Source organism: Acanthisitta chloris, unplaced genomic scaffold, assembly GCF_000695815.1.
Source record: "Acanthisitta chloris isolate BGI_N310 unplaced genomic scaffold, ASM69581v1 scaffold44757, whole genome shotgun sequence".
NCBI lineage: Eukaryota > Metazoa > Chordata > Aves > Passeriformes > Acanthisittidae > Acanthisitta > Acanthisitta chloris.
Window position 1 is genome coordinate 1 of NW_008685052.1, and position 16,451 is coordinate 16,451.

General features: G+C 39.9%; 1 protein-coding gene across 1 annotated transcript; it reads right to left on the reverse strand.

Annotated features, from left to right (window-relative positions):
• Positions 1-3,308: 3,308 nt before the first annotated feature.
• MTERF3 (mitochondrial transcription termination factor 3) lies at positions 3,309-16,368 on the reverse strand (the record flags this gene model as incomplete). The annotated part of the gene is made up of 7 exons (XM_009079553.1): positions 3,309-3,567; positions 5,351-5,512; positions 8,187-8,258; positions 9,457-9,604; positions 12,754-12,943; positions 13,919-14,071; positions 16,238-16,368. Coding segments are annotated over 7 exons (1,051 nt in total), but the record flags the coding sequence as incomplete, so codon positions are not given.
• Positions 16,369-16,451: the final 83 nt, after the last annotated feature.

The window sequence follows — 16,451 nt, forward strand, 5'->3', positions numbered from 1 at the left end:
CCCCGCACCGGCACCGCCGTAAGGAGGACATGGAACTGATGGGGCAAGTCCAGAGGAGGCCACGGGGTTGATAAGAGCACTGGAGCATCTCCCCTGTGAGGACAGGCTGAGGGAGTTGGGGCTGTTCAGCCTGGAGAAGAGAGGGTTTTTTTTTTTTTTTTTTTGTGGAGAGGGGAAAATGGAAAGAAAGCAATCAAAATTCACTGTTCATTGTGAGGAGGATATTAGGAAAAAGGGTTTCCTTGTGAGGGTGGCACAGGTTGCCCAGGGATGTGGTGGCTGCTCCGACCCTGGCAGTGTTCAAGGCCAGGCTGGATGAGGCCTTGAGCAACCTGATCTAGTGGGAGGTGTCCCTGCCCATGGCAGGGGGTTGGGACTAGATGATCTATAAGGTTCACTCCAACCCCTAAAAAGTCTGTGATTCTACAAACACTGAAGGCAGCAGAAACCTGTCTCTCCCTACTCCGGTATTGCAGCTGTCAGGTGAGCAGCTTTGTCTTCCGAGGCACAGATCACTGTCTCTCCTCAGCAATTCCTTCAGAAACCAACCACTGCAGTTCAAAAAAAATAAAATAAATATGTGGAATTAGTCTAGAAATAAGGCTACAGTAGGCAGTTTCAGTCAGAAAAGCCCGTGGCTGACTGGGATGTGCAGGCAAGGAGCACAGCCCAGGCTGCACAGCTGCAGACTGGGAAGGTTCTTTGCTGTACTGTACCCAGAAAGCCTCAATTCATCAATTGCTCAGAGGCTGCTGTCGCCTCAATAGAAGTGAAGTGTTTTGCACCTGAATGATGGGCTGACAGAAAAATGTGCAATGCAGAAGAGTTATTTATTAGTCTCATTTATGAATTTTTACGGTACCACAGAATGTTCATGAAGGGATCCATGAGGATCATCAAGTCCATCTCTTGGCCGTGCACAGGATATCCCCAAGGATCACACCATGTGCCTGAGAGCATTGTCCAAACCTTTGTTGAGCTCTGTCAGGTTTGGTGCTGTGACCACTTCCCTGGGAGCTCTTCCAGTGCCCAGCTACCCTCTGGGTGAAGACCCATTTTCTAATACCTAGCATAAACCTACCCTGACACAACTTCATGCCATTCCCTCAGGTCCTGTCACTGGTTGCCTGAGAGAAGAGATCAGTGCCTGCCCCTCCTCTTGCCCTCATGAGGAGGTTGTAGACTGCTATGAGATCTCCTCTCAGTCTCCTCCAGGCTGAGCAAACCAAGTGACCTCAGTTGCTCCTCATATGGCTTCCCCTCTAGGCCCTGCATTATCTTCACTGCTCTTCTTTGAATGCTCTCTAATAGCTTTGTATCTATCAAGAACACCTTTATATCCATCTATCAAGATACAGCAAGTTTGGTAATTCTAGGCCAAACATTTATTCTATAGATTTTTTTGTTTCATCTTAAAGCCACAAAGTGTTTGGCATAATCTTCCAAAAGTTCTATCCTCTCTCCCGTTCCCTTTTAGCACTCCCATAAAATCTTTTGCTTCCTTTCTTCACGGTGTTTCTGGAAAGCTATTTTGGCAGAAGCTCATGTATTTAACATTTCAAAGAAACTGGTTTAGCTCTGGCAGCAATCATTTTTACCTTTAAAATATTAAAGGAATTAAAAGCTCTAAATTTGAGACATTCAAAATACAAGAATTCTGTAATACAGCTTCTAATGGTTTGTCACATGGTAATATATTATGATAAGGGCAGTGGAGTAAATCTGCAAAAGCTAAATCTAACATTATGAACCCACATACTTTGTATTAACATTTGTACTATGAAGATTGGTTGAAGATTACAGTTCGTTATTAATACAGTCAAAATTCCAAGTAAGCATATTGAATTGGACTTAGATACTTTTGTTTAACAGGAGAGAATGGGGGAAAGTGCTTAGCTGTCACATTTCAGCCACCACTTAAGATGAAATTTGTTACGCATGCCCACCAGGAACAGTCTATTTAATGGACAATTTCAAGTGATCTTCCCAGGCCCAGAGAGTGGGAAACACGAGAACAAAAGAGAGCATTGCAGATACATATTGCAGACAATGAATGTGGCTTTTTAATGTGTTTCTAGTGAAGATGCCCTGCTTGTTCTGACTGCACTCCTTTTTCAACTTCTCCACTTGGATAAATAAGAATTTAACCAGTTATAATCCAGAGATCACTACAACTCTCATTCTTTAAGTGTGTCTTTATTTCCCACCTTTTGAGTTCTATTTTGCTGTCTGCATACAAATTGGTATTTTAAGCTCCAACACTGAGCTTTTAAAACCTGAAGGCTTTTTCATTACATAAGCTTAAATCCAAAATATCTGGATTTCAGTTTCCTGAACTGTTTTTAATGAAAGCATGGAAACCTCTGAACAATAAACTATCAGACAGTTTGCATTTGGGTTTAGACAGTTTCTTCTTTTTCCAAAATACACTGTAAAGCATTTGATAATTCTGTATTAATGCAATTTGTTTACTGATAAGATTAAGTACTTTTACTGCTCCTGTGATTCCCAATGTTAGCATTTACTTCAGCTTTTACAACCGAAAAAGATAACTCTGTCACCTCAGTGTATACTACAGCCTCTTTTTGTGTGGTTACTTGGATATTAAAGCCAGACTAATCTCACTGGTGTGGGGGGAAAAACCCAACAAGGGGGAAAGAAAAGTACCTTAAAATAAGCTCCTTCTGGATTTCAGGGACACTAACAGTTTTGTTTTCTTTCTGTAATTTGCCTAGATTCCATTTGCTGGTTTTCTGTGACATTTCAAACCAGGTTTCACTGCACAGCTCTTAGGATATTAATTTCAGCAGCAGCTTTACAACGAAATCCCTGTGTAACCTGCTTAAAAATGTCTTTTTGTGTGAGGAGCTTCACATTATGTAATGATGTATTTCTTTCTACCATACAACAAAAATAGGATGATTAGCTCAAGCATGTAAAGACACTTCTCTACTGCATTAGCTTGTTATTCTAACTTTCGGGAAAGAGGGTGAGGGGAAAATATAGTGGGCAAGACAGGGAATAAGTCACTACATAGTTTTTCCATCTCCCAAACCTATGCCATTATTTAAAGGGGGAAAAAAAAGAATCCACTTTGATTTACTTTTCTGTTAGTGTGCTGCATCGATCCACTTTGAATTAAGCTAGCAATTAGTTATAAGGATTGCATCAGCAGCAATCAACACCTTCAAGCAATCCTTCTGAAAGTCACTAGAAAGAACATTACAGCATGCCTTCAAATCCTACAGATGTTTCATAAGCAACAACTTCTTTAACCAGCAATTAAAAAGTTGAGACCCTAACCAGAAGTAGTTTTATAAAATATGTTTATTTCATAACTTTATTCTCTTATTTTTTTACATCTGTTACTAATTAAAGTGTTTTTAAGAAATTTTCAAAGTCCTGTATAGAAGCTTTGGCAATCTCTGTACAAAACACCTCGTTGGGCAAGGAGACCAGCTGGTCTAGAGAGATGTAGCTGGGCTGTGCTGGGTCATACTGGGCTCTCCCCAAGAACGCAAGAAACAAATGCCTCTCTTTGATTCTTAACAGCTTTGAGTTGAAAACCTAAGAAAGAAAAAAAGAAAGAAAGAAAGGGAAGAATCTTTTAGGTTGTCTAAATTTCAGACTCTGAGGAATCTACAGGAAGAACATTTTTTGGACAAACTGAAGATCTCAGAAGAAAATAAGTAATTTGTGTATTTTCTTCTAATTTATGTCAAACACCAGGTAGGTTACATTTATATATAAATTAACTAAACTCTAAATAACTGCTTCCATACAATATGCTGACACACACACACAAGGGAAATCAGGGTGTGATACAGCTCTCAAGCATGTTAGGTTTTTTGTTTACATCTAGTAACTATTACTTTTGTGTAATCACAGCCAAGAAAGTGGAGAGGAGACATTCAGAAACTCGGAGCATGTTCCCTGATTCAGATGAGCATTGCTACAAGGAAGAAATGAACAGCTGATCACGTGCACAGTACAAATGAACGAATGGCACAGTGGCAAGGGAGAAGGTCAGAACACAGCCAAAGGCACAGTGCAGTGGTTCAAAACAACCTCTTGTCTTCTGCTGCCCAGCAATGCCTCCCCTGAAGATACCTGTCACCAAAAAAATCTAGACTGTCAAAAGTAAGAACAATGGTAAGGGAATAAAACACGAAAGAGATCACTGGAACATCTTTAAACAGAGGGAAGTGGGGAAGACGAGGTGTACAGTTAAGTCTTAAAAGCAGAGATCTAACTCTGCATTTCTGAGCAGTACCACTGAAGAGAGAGATGCTGCTATAGAGAAGATAATGGTGAAAATGTGAATGCTACAGCAGTGAACGCAAGCAGAGCTTTCACTGAAAAAGAGAGACTGATGAAAGAAGGATTTCATGAGGACGCAAACTGAGGAGCAAGTAAGCAGGACTTGTGGTCACTTACAGGTCAAGGAGGGCAAAAGAGCCACAGACTGGAGTTACAGCAAGAATCACTCTTAAGTAAAGATATATGAAATAGGAAGATAAGCAAGCAGAATCTTAGGGAGTAGTTTTATTTCCCCATATAATTTTGGTTTTTTTAGCCAGTTAGATTCCCTACTAGACTTGCTTTAGAAAGAAAATTATTGCAGTTCAGAAGCTGCAATCGGTGCTTTCATTTTCACCTTGTAAGAACCTAGTGTGACTGCATGTCAGCACTGAGTGTAGTGACTAATGCTTTCAACTTCTAATTTGTGAGGAACTAACAGTAATGAGGAGATAGGAAAAAAACCCCAAAATAGAAATCAGGAAATGAATCTATTTTCAATCCTGTGATATTTTAGCTATTGCTGCAGCAATAGGAAGACCAGTGAGAATTTGACTGGACAGAATTTCTCCTACTGTTACACTGTATTTTCAGATCCTAGAATATTTTAAATTTATTTTTAACTGGACAAATCTGAAAGAAATGTTTTAATATATATTATCTAATAAAACAATCTTCTGCATAGTCTGTCTGCCCCTGTCTCTCTTAGCTAGGTAAGGTTTCAGGACAAGCAATCCCTAAGCAGACAGCAACCTCTCTTGCATGAATCCAGAAAAGATGAACATGACTATCTCTGTTGAAAACCTAAAAATTCACAAGACTGGGGGCAGTGATATTACATGTGCCAGGGGAAAAAGAGCAACAGTTCCACATCAGAATCCTCAATGGTTTCTAAGTTACTTAGAAAAGTATCCCAATTACAGTAAAAGCCACAGGAAAGTTGAGGAGTTCACACACATCCTGCATATAGCAAGGCTCCATCTTCAGCATTGCATTAGTGAAGTGGCTGTGACAAGAGCACATACAATTTATTTCCAGATTAACAGCTCACCTGAGGAAAGCGAGTAAGCATGTTGTGGGGAATGCCCATTATGTTGTGTAAGTAGTCAAATGTCTGTCTGAGTCTCTTTTTACTTGCAGTTAAAATCTTGGGGGTCTTATACACGATCTGTTGAATTTCACTACGTTGAAAACCAAGTTCAATCTGACAAACCTGAAAAAAAGAGCACAATTTTACTTTCACAAGTCAGCTACAGCAAACTTAGCTTCTGTCACACAGCAACAAGAATGCAACTCACAATAATAGCTGCCACTGCAGTTCTTCTGAAGTCAACAGTGCAAGTTATTTATCATTCTGGATTAAAGTGTAATTTGTTTCTAGAGTATCCCTGAAGTAAAGATGACTCCTGTGGATGCTATGTATTTCTCAGTTTGTCTGAGATAGGAACAAAAAACCCGTCTCTGTACACATGACAGTTACAGGCATAAAAATTCTCTCATAAGAGTCCAGTATCGGTTTCAATACCAGTCAGACTTTCTTGTTGTGGAGCTGTTGATCTCTCTGAAGTGCAGCAATCAAAGAGCTAGCAACTACTTTGGCTAATGTGTTATTTCTTCTGCTGATGTATTCAAGTTATTTTTTTATAATAGGGAGTATAATCAGTCCTGTTGTCTTCAGCTGAAGACTGCTGAAGCTGAGACGTGTAGAATATGTGATGTATTCAATTTATTTTACAGTTTGTTAATATCTAAAGTAAGATGCCTTTTTCAGAGGCTGCCTTGACTTCAATTATGATTTCCCAAAAGGAAAACAAAACACATGTTTTCAATAAAATCATGAGCACTCCTCCCAAAGTGCAGAATGGCAAGCAGTTCATTGAGTTGTTGAGAAAAGAATTCAGCATACAAGACTGTTTGGAACTTACTTTCTTCTGTCCTCCAGTGACATTTACAAGCAGCTTGTGTTCAGTCATGAAGTGGGTGTACTTTCAAATCCAACTCAGGTACTTCAGTTGGCAAAAAGATGGTGCTTTTTGTTTGTCCAATTTGATGTGCCAAGACTGCAGCTCTTTTCCAGAGCTGCCTGGCAAATACAAAGGGAAGGCCTTGGAATCTGGGTCTTGAAGCTACCTTAGGACTTACAGGTCCTTTCAAGGAACTGTTTGTGGAGGTGACTATAATCTGGTCTTTCAACTCCTGTTTTTTCCTAATCAGCTTTATAAATACTTGTGCATCACACAGAATACCAATCAACTAAGACAGCACTCAAGTGTGAACAGAAGTGTTTGCACTTTAGTGGTATCTCCCAAGGATCTGAGTTGTCACAGGTAACTTACTGTATTAAGATACACAACTGAGAGTAAGACCCAATGTTAAATCACTGCACATGTAAAGATGGGCCCACTGTAGGGGTAATTGTGGCAAGAATCTTGAGCTTTTATTTTCTCCTCTGTGAAATGGAACAGCTCTCTTGACATGACTGGTGAGCTCGAGTTTAAGTTGCTTTGACTACACTCAGTTTGACAGCAAACCTATTTAATATTCAGGAACTCTCTAGGCCATGTATGCTAATATCTCTAATGTGTGAGCCCCAGCAATATTCAACATTACCACAGGCAGTGGTAATGCAAGCTTTCAGGTTTTAAACTATCAGTGAATCTCTTAGTTGTGCTTGATGAAACCTTCAGAGGATGGAATAAGCCACCCTTCAGCTCATTTAGTCCATGGCTAGTATCTTTTGACAGCCAAGATCAGCTATAGCAGTTGTTTCTAAATAACAGCCCATTCAGAATGAGGGATATAACCTGATTGCTTCTGAACTGCTAGTACATCGTTTCACTTTCCAAGTACTCTCTTCCCACCACCAGCTTAGGATGTACAGGTCTGAACCCAAATTCTGAATCTGAGACATCCAACCTCCTGAAAAGGCTGGAGCTGCTAAGTATTAGTAGATTCCAACAGTGAGGACCTAAAAATTTCCTCTCTCTCCCTCTCTCATACATGTTAAAAATAAAGGTGCTACGCTACACACATTTTTTCCGTAAATAAACAAGACAGTCACATAGAACTAAGGATCTTAACAACACAATCACTGTAATATACTGAATCCCTAGCCTGTGGAAACAATGTTCTTTAAAAAGAAAGCACAGTCTGCTACTTTCCAGTCTCCTCCCTTACCACACACACATTTCAGATTGCAAGATTTCTAGTGTTTTAACAGTCTCAGAGCAGTGAGTCTGTCTGAAACTTATACATTTTAATTCACAGTTGTATGTTATAGGATAATGGAATTTCACAGATTGTTACCCTACATCATACTGTTTGGCCTCGATGACTTTACAGCACAATAATTAAACCAATACACAGTTACATTTTCAAAAGGGAAAGGAGTCCCTGCGGGTTTGAAGTTATTTACCCAACAATTGTTAATAACGACCATCTGCTATCTGACAATAGGTGTCAAATGCACATTTTGGCAGACTAGCTACCTGCCAAGAGAAAAATAATCAACTGCACATTTTTTGCTCCTAAATATTCATGGACAATCCAAGTCAGCAAAAAACAATAATAATTAAGGGAGAAGAAAAAAAAAAAGAGGGAATATTTTTCTAGTCATAGAGAAATGGGTAATGATTTGTGTCACCAGATTGCAACTTTTGGCAGGAAAGGACTACATCAGAGTAGAAGACAGGATAAGATACTGCTCCAAATATTCGGTAAGCTTGCAAGCTATAGAAGAAAAATTAACAAAATCCTGTTTTAACTCCACTAAAACTATTTCATTAAATCCTTTCTGTACACAATTCTCCTCCAAGAATTTTATTTTCTCACAACTCTTAAACTATATGGATACACAACACACTTTTAATATCTGCTAATCAGCTCACCTGAAGATTTTCTTTTACAGGCTCTAATTTGCCAGTCAGTAGCCTTGGGAGACGAACGACCAGATCCTTTGTCTACAATTAGGGAAGACACACAAAAGAAACAGTATTACTGAAATCTTGTTTGTGAAGTCACCTGTGAAAGAGATCTCATAATTTCTTTTTCCAGCTGGAAAAGGGATTTCATTTTCTCTCTACACCAAAGATGAGTTTGCACTGAAGCAGCAGTACGTTACAATGCAAAAAGTTACTCAAATATGTTCTTTTGGAAAACAAAAAATAACATTAGCTGTTGTAAAGCAGACAGGAAGAGGGAGTAAAATTATACATCAAAAGTAGAAAGCATGCTCAAGTGCCCAATTATCTCTTAGTGCTCAAGTTGTCTCCAACTTGTCTCTTCCCATCTTTTTAAAGAAAGTAAGTAAGACACTACCTGATAGATGCTACAAAAGGGTTTTTCAGCTGCAAGGGAGTTTGTCTACTTCAGGATCTTGGTAGAACACAGTATAACAGCAACACAAGAAATTACTCCACAACCCCTAAGCCATGTGATTACTTGTAATCCACCCTGACTACAAAGTAGTGACACAACCCTTTTCCAGAGATCTCTTACCTCAAGCACAGAAAGGCCAGCAACAGGCACTGTGACAGTTCAGCTAATACAAGAACCCCAGATTCCACTTGGAATTTGACATTCATTACAATCCCTAACTACTGCAGGAAGCAGTTAATTCTGCCCACTTATTCCAGGCAAGTCTACCTCCCCTGGAGATCCCAAAACATAGTGCTGGACACCTGCTAAGCATGTAATGTGGTACACACTCATCAGAGAACCTAGGGGTTACTTCTGGTGAGCTGAGCATATGAATTGGCATTTAGTTTGATATGATATTCACAGATTAGACTATTTTCAATGATGAGTTAAATATGTCACAGTATCTTGAAGAGAACCAGTTAATTTTCCAGAAGTTAAAACAGTCTCTTGCTGTTTCAGTAATGAACTCAGTCCTCTCTGACCCACCTCAATCAATAAAACTGGACATACACATGCTTGTTTGCCCATAACCTGTAGCAGGTCATCTTCAAGAACTGTACTTCAGGACCTCTGAATGTTAGGTGTCCATATCACTTCCATAAACAATTAAAACCACATTATCCTCCTGTAACCCTCTGTGTTACCATCACTAATGTCACTAATGTTTGTGGATAACCTCCAAACACTTGAAGTATTCATATTGTCACAAACAAAACACCCAAAGACTTCAGTCTTTACCTTTTTTACACTGAGACCAAGTTCATTTTTGAAGAAACCCAGTCTGTTATCCAGTCTTTCCACTGAAAACAACAGCAAATATGGAGCTCTTGAGACCATCTGAGCAATTTCTGCATTCCCAAATTTTTTTGATTTTAGGTAAGCCACTCTAGAAAGAACAAAAACAAAGTAAAATCCAGTGCTGAAAATTTTATTGCCTCCATTTATTCAGTGCTCACTTAAATTCCTCAGTGGTATCTTATAAACGGACAGATGTTCTAGCATTAGCATACAACCCTGCCAAAAATAATTAGGGTGAAATCTGCAGTTATCGTAAAAGCAAAATACCCTCCCTTCCAATTAATTCGAAGTAAAATAAACCTCAGAGCAGAATGTCAATACTGAAGACAGATTTTAATTCCTTCCAGCTGTACTTAAGCAGATAACTATGTTAACCTACATTTAACTACCAGCCTGTCTCCTAGATTGCAAACACATTAATAGATCATCATAGGGTATGGACAAGAAGATATATACAGCCTTTTGCTATTTTAATGAATTCCATTTCTACTGCTGAAAGAACAGAGTACTACACCTCATACATCCCTGTTTTGCCAATAGCACTGGAGTAGAAATATCATACAACAATGCTATGTGTAGAGACATTGTCCATAAAGACATCTCTAAATCAGCTGAAGTTACATTTGTTGCAATAGGTCCCTACTTTCAGTCACTGGTCCAATGATTTAGTAAGAAATATCTGGTTGTCAGAAAGGAAAAGGACCTGACTAAAGATTTTACGTTTAACAGAGCTTCCTTTCTTTCCAGCTCAAAGCTTTTTCAAAACTTTGTTGAATTCAGTGAAAGTGAAATCCTATTTCAAGTACTACTTGCAGCAGATGATTACCATAGCTCCCAGAAAAAGGAATGAAGGGGGGAAACACAGCACACAAAGTAGAGACATGATTAATCCATGTACTACCATCTACAAAACAACTGAACTACAACTTGGAGAGGTTTCCTTTGGGTAGAGGTGAGAGTATACAGAAGCATTTGCTGTCAGATGAAGTTAGAACATAGAGGAATTGTTACTGTTAATTAAGATACAGGCATAGAATGGATTGTAGAATATTCTGCAGAAGCAGATATTCAGCAAAAGATAGGCTCTGTGCTAAACTGTGTCTTTTGGAGGAGAAAAACAACAACAAAAACCCCCTTCCAGTCACTACAACCTCCCTCTTTCCTCAAACCCTCAAAAATAAAGTCATCACAAGCCAAAAGGATCTCTCTAGAGAGAAGATCCAAGAACAAGCTCTATACCACCAATTCCTAAGTAGGTAATTACCCCAACACAGAAGGTAGCAGCCCAGGCTCCAAACAATGTCAATGGAACTGGCTGCAGGAGCCTCAAAGGCAAGGAAAGGTTAGGAGGGGAAGAAAACCAGAACACAACAAAAAGCACCTGGCCCTTCAAAAATGATCCCATTGTGTTTTGAAAGCTGCAGCTTGGCTACACTGTATTTCTCCCATTCATTTTTTCAAGGGCACAGCTGCCAAGGATCCGAGAAACACAGCTAAATGAGCAGACTGAAAATAAAATGTCTTGGCTGTCCTGACTCTACTTGTTTTCTGTTAGCAGCTCATTAAGATTCACACCTCAAGCATTTCTTCACATCTTGGAGAGACAAGAAACTTAAGAGAGGATGGCAGGATTGTAATAACCTGACTCCAGAAACTGGTATATTAAAGAACCACAATCATCTAAGCTGATCAAATTTTAAGATACATTTGTGAGTGTTGGCACCAAGGTTAGCCCTCATTCTACTACAGGGGTCAGCAGTTCTATGTAGCATGTTAACAGTTTTAAGTCATCATTAAGAATAGTGTAAAACAAAGCATCTGGTGCAGCTGCAGTACACACACTGATTTGCAACTGTCAAAATTGTTATGAATTATGGAATGTTTTGACTTTTACAGTGTTTATCTGAAGTCAATGCCAAATCTATTGAAATTTGTGTTTTGTTTCCTGGCAACATGGAATCCATAGCAATAAAACATTCCAGAGTGATGTAACCAATACCATGCCCATCTGCACCAAACTGTTTATGCAAAGGTGATACTCAGCTTTCAAAAGAGCTATCTGAGACATAGTCACTTCCCAGCATACTTGCTTTAAAGCTAGCAGGAAAGCATTCACCAGTATCAAGTTTACTGAGAAACCATACTGCAGAAAATGAAGAAGAAATTGGAATTTCTCTATTCAGCCCCTACTTCCCTAACCAGGCAGTGCCACGGGACTGTCATTGAAAAACAAATCTGACTTCACAGAAGGGTTAGGATGTTTATCATACCAAAAAAACTCAACTCTCTTCAGAAGAGTATAAGCAACTCTGACACCTAGACTCGATACTACTGTTGAAAAATGACACAGGTTCTTTCTGGATACTGTGTGTGAAAAGCCACTTACTGAACAGGGGGATGGAAGAACAGAGAAGAAAGAAGTCAGCTCTTTGTTATATAAGAGTCTACTAATGTGCCTGTTTCCAAATATTTTTATGTTCATATTTCTGTCTCAGACAGCTACTACATGCAAGAGCCAAATAGACAGACTTTCTTTGCTGGAGTTTTTAAATAGTGAAGATGTTTTGAGCTCATTACAAATGCATACACACACACACAAACAAGTTGTAAAAAAACCTGTCGAATTTGGAGTAGTGGTATGAATAAAAGTCCATTTTAGGGACTGAAGAACAGTGTAGGGCCATACAAACATGAATGAACACATACACAAATTAGTTCATTGTGGTCTTGTGTTCAGTTTGAGCTGGACAACAGCGAAAAAAAAAATTCACCAAAACCTTCCCCTTATTAGAAGTCCACACAGGAGAGATCTAGTCTGCTTCACAAGGTATGGGTAGACACATTATCTACAAGAGCAGTTTCAAATCATGACAGAAGAGGTTAACATTGTTCTACAAATTTATGTTAAGCCTCAGGGACTAATATTTTGGAATCTAAGCTGACACTGGTAAAGCAAATAGCCTAGCACTGCAAGCTGCTTCCTCTGTGGCACAGAGACAGGGATCAGCAGTAAAATTTGTTAATGGTCAGATTTCAGGTGGATCAGGATGTTGACTAGACTTATGATACCACCACATGTTAGTGCAAACTGATGGAAAGGCACAAGAACATGGAGTCAGGGACTGAGTGAGAAAGGAAGCAGGAAGCAACACAGGTTCATTCAGACAAGGTTAAGCCAACTGGGAAACTAGATCTAGCCAAGGGGCCTAACACCCTGCTGCTGTTTGAAAGGCTTACCTGGTTTCTAAAGCTTCCAGATCTTCCGCAAGGATGTATGGATTTTTGGTTAGGAATGGTCCCAGTTGATTGTCTTCTACACCCACATCCTTAAGAAACAGAAGTATTTTTCTTATATCTTTTTCAAAGTCCAAGGTCAGTAAGAGCTGACCTGCCTTTTGACGTTTCTCCACTTGGGATAAGTCAACTCCTACAACAAACAAAGTTGTTTTAATTTAACACAGACCCTACTTCCTATAAATGTTTCAGAGAGACATGTTGGAATTTATAGGACTACTCTTTTTTTTTTTTTTTGCATGGATTCAGCATGTTTTAATTGCTCAACACAGCAAAGTCACAACACCTTGTATGTTGTGGAAAGATTCCAGATAAAACAAGCAGTCATTTTAGAAACTTAGAGTTTATTTTTTGAAGGAAGATATTTGCAGTGAATCCTATATGTGCCACATGTAGAGACCCAATCCTGTTGCACAGATGTATGTGTGCAAGAAATTTCCAACTTCATTATAAAAGGGATGGGAACATTTTTGCTAGGAAGTGCCTTTGCACACTGACCCACACACAGCAATTTGTGACTACATGGGGCCAGGTTTTCCCCTCTCAAATATTTATTTCTCCAAACTCCTTCTAGTGTTCCTTGCATGTTTGGGCAGCGAAGATGTGGCCAGGACCTTGAACTCAGCTATCCCTGCAGTCCAAGTGCTTTTTGATGAGAAGTTCTCTTCCATCCTGTCTCTTTGTCCTCTCCATTTTACTGTGCCCTACTCCTAAAGTTCTGCACAGAACAGATCCTTCCAAGGATGGAGAGCTGCAAATTCTTTGGCAGTAAATTAAAGCATCCTTAACCAGCCCAAAAGAAGAAAGACCTATTAAGTTACACAAATTGCTCCCCATCTCCAGAAGCTGTGGGAGGTGTCTCCTTAGCACCCACAGCACTAGGGGACTAAAACTGGCCAGTTTTGTTTTCAAGTACTATGGCATTGCTAGTGAGTGATACAGCACCCTCTCTTTTTCCATTAACCCTGGATAACATTCTGCTGCTTTCTGCCATTGGTCACTGTTTCTGTTTTAAAGTTTACAAGATAACCAGTAAGAGTAAAATACAAATTACAGCATCTCCAAAGCTTCAGATGTAGGCAAGCCACACAAACAAGATAACACATACCAAGGTGGACAAGCTTTGCAAGGGTTTCTGAGTGATCAACGTAATCTCTGAGCGTGGAAGACTGAAGGGGAAGAATTGGTTCTGCAATGATCTGTACAGCTTCTTCCTCGGAAATCTCTTCCAAAGCAGATGAAGGTGAGATGTCATCCCAGTCTAAGAAACAAATACAGAAAACGCAAATGCATTTTGTGAAAGACAAAGCTGCTCCCACCAAATGCTATAAAGATCTCTTACAATCCATCTCAAAATGCAGGAACATTGCATGACATGAACAGCCAATCTATTTTTTGAAAACGTATATACAAACACAGCCTCTATTCCCAGGTTTCGTCTCTGTTCCGTCTCCTTGTCACTGCCCATCAGCTCTTGCTCATGTGGCCAAATATGAGCGCAGTACCCAGCAAGCTGCCTTCAGTCTGCTGCCTTGACCGCTGCAGACAACAGATCACATCACCTTCTTGAAACAGAATCTTCTTTCATTCCTTCACAAATGCATTCTTGCCTGATCACGTCCAGATAAAAGGCTACTCCAAAGGTTATTTTCACAACCTGACAAGCCCACTCTTTGTGCCTTGTCTGAATCTGATGCCTGAAATGCAGTTGTTTGAACTTCCAACGTATTTCACAGCTAACTCCAACTGAGCTATCATGTCTTACCCATTACAGAATGGCTGCTGACTGCCACCATCTCTAACAGCAAAAGAAATCAAGCTCCATTTCCTACTCAGTAATGTTTCAAAGAGAGCACAGTTATGCTTGTTCTCCCTGAAGTGTTTCAAGTCACAGAGCTCAGTGTGTTTTAAGAAAAATATTTCTCTAAATGGTTCTATTTTTCCACTGACAGGAGCTCACAGCAGCTAGATGATGATTGCTGTTTGCAGGCTGGCTGCTAGCATCTACCTCAGTTATCAGACTGATTACTGATCAACAGCCCTGATTATTAACTTTTTGGGATGGGAATTTTCTGTACCTTCACATAATGGCATCTTAGAGACTACAGTAACCCTTTTCCAAGTCAAGAAAACAAAGACACCCCAGAAGTACCCAGACAGTTACCAAAATAAGTAGGATGATCCTAATGCTCCAGAAAGAACTGAACAGACTAGCTCGATAGCTATTGAAGGTCTTGCCACTTCTTTTTTTCAAAGCCTTAGAAATGAAAGCACAGTATAATGTTTTTAGCAACATTTACACCTTAAACAGTAACAGAAACTCTCTAGGAATCCATGTGAATATCAAGTATTTTCTTTCAACTTGTTGAAGACTGAACCAATATATGCCAAGGTCCATTCCAGAAGCACGCATGTCATTTTGTTTTGCCACTTGAAGGTTTTTACACCTATCAGGAAACATATCTCAAGTTACCAAAAACCCCAAAAGTTAACAACTATGTTTATTCCATTACACAGACTGCCAACAGGGCAAAATGCTACACACATACACCAGTTAGCATGCTGGCAGGTAAAAATCTGGCATATAGATAAACTGCACCACAGGTGCAGACACGTATGAGCTGGCTGACCTGTCATTCTGGTGCAGCACTGTTTCAGAACCAGCTGCACAAACACACCAACAACAGCTGCAGCTCTGAGCCACCCCAAAAATAATCACTGCAGGATCCAAGCTGGCTGGGCTAAAAGCAGAATCTGAACATAAAAGTTTGCTTAGCAATTCAGAACAAGTTTCCTCAGCATATCAGAATTATCTTCAGAGGATAGTGGTTTGGTTTTTTTTGTATCCTCACTTAGATATAAGAGAAAAAAACTAAGGCAAATCCCTCAAGGAAACAACACCAAGGCGATACGGTATTTTTCTCCTTTCACCTTCTTTCCTCAGGAGAGACAGCTGGATGAGTATTTGTCCACAGGGCTGTGCTTAAGCAGGCTTCACACTGCTGCCTCCTGTTGTTCATCCCTGATCATTCCAACAATTCCCATTGTTGTGTGAGCCGCTTCAGGCATGGATTCCTCCAGTCTTGCTCAAAAAAAGCACCACCCCAAACCCTTTAGTTTGTACCTGCACATCTAAGAGAGAAAGGCAAACGTTCAACTGATGCAGGTAGTTATGAAAAGCCCTTCAAACGACACCTCCTGACCTACACTTCTATCCAAAACAACTTAAAGTTATTCTTTGTATGCTACAGTGACCTACAGGAATATCTGCATTACCTACCAAGCTCAAAACAAGTGAAAGTAAGAAACTCCAGGTGTTTTAGATGAACAGGCCAAAACAAAGGAGAACCCAGCTGGGGTTAAACCACAGCATAGTGAAAGCAGGATTTGAAGATCTGGAAGAAATGGTATCCCTAAGGCCTCTTACCTTCACTCAGTATTTTCACATTTAGATCGGGTAATGTTTCTGGTTGTGTCTGTTCCTGTTTTACCGGCGAAGGTAAGTTACTTTCAGGAGAAGAGAGGGATCCATCCTTGGCACCGTCGGGTGGGGAGCAGCTTCGCACAGACACACGCCTGTATGCCTGCAGACTCCACAGCACAGCGGCGTTCCCGGCGGGCAGCAGCGCCAGAGGGACTAA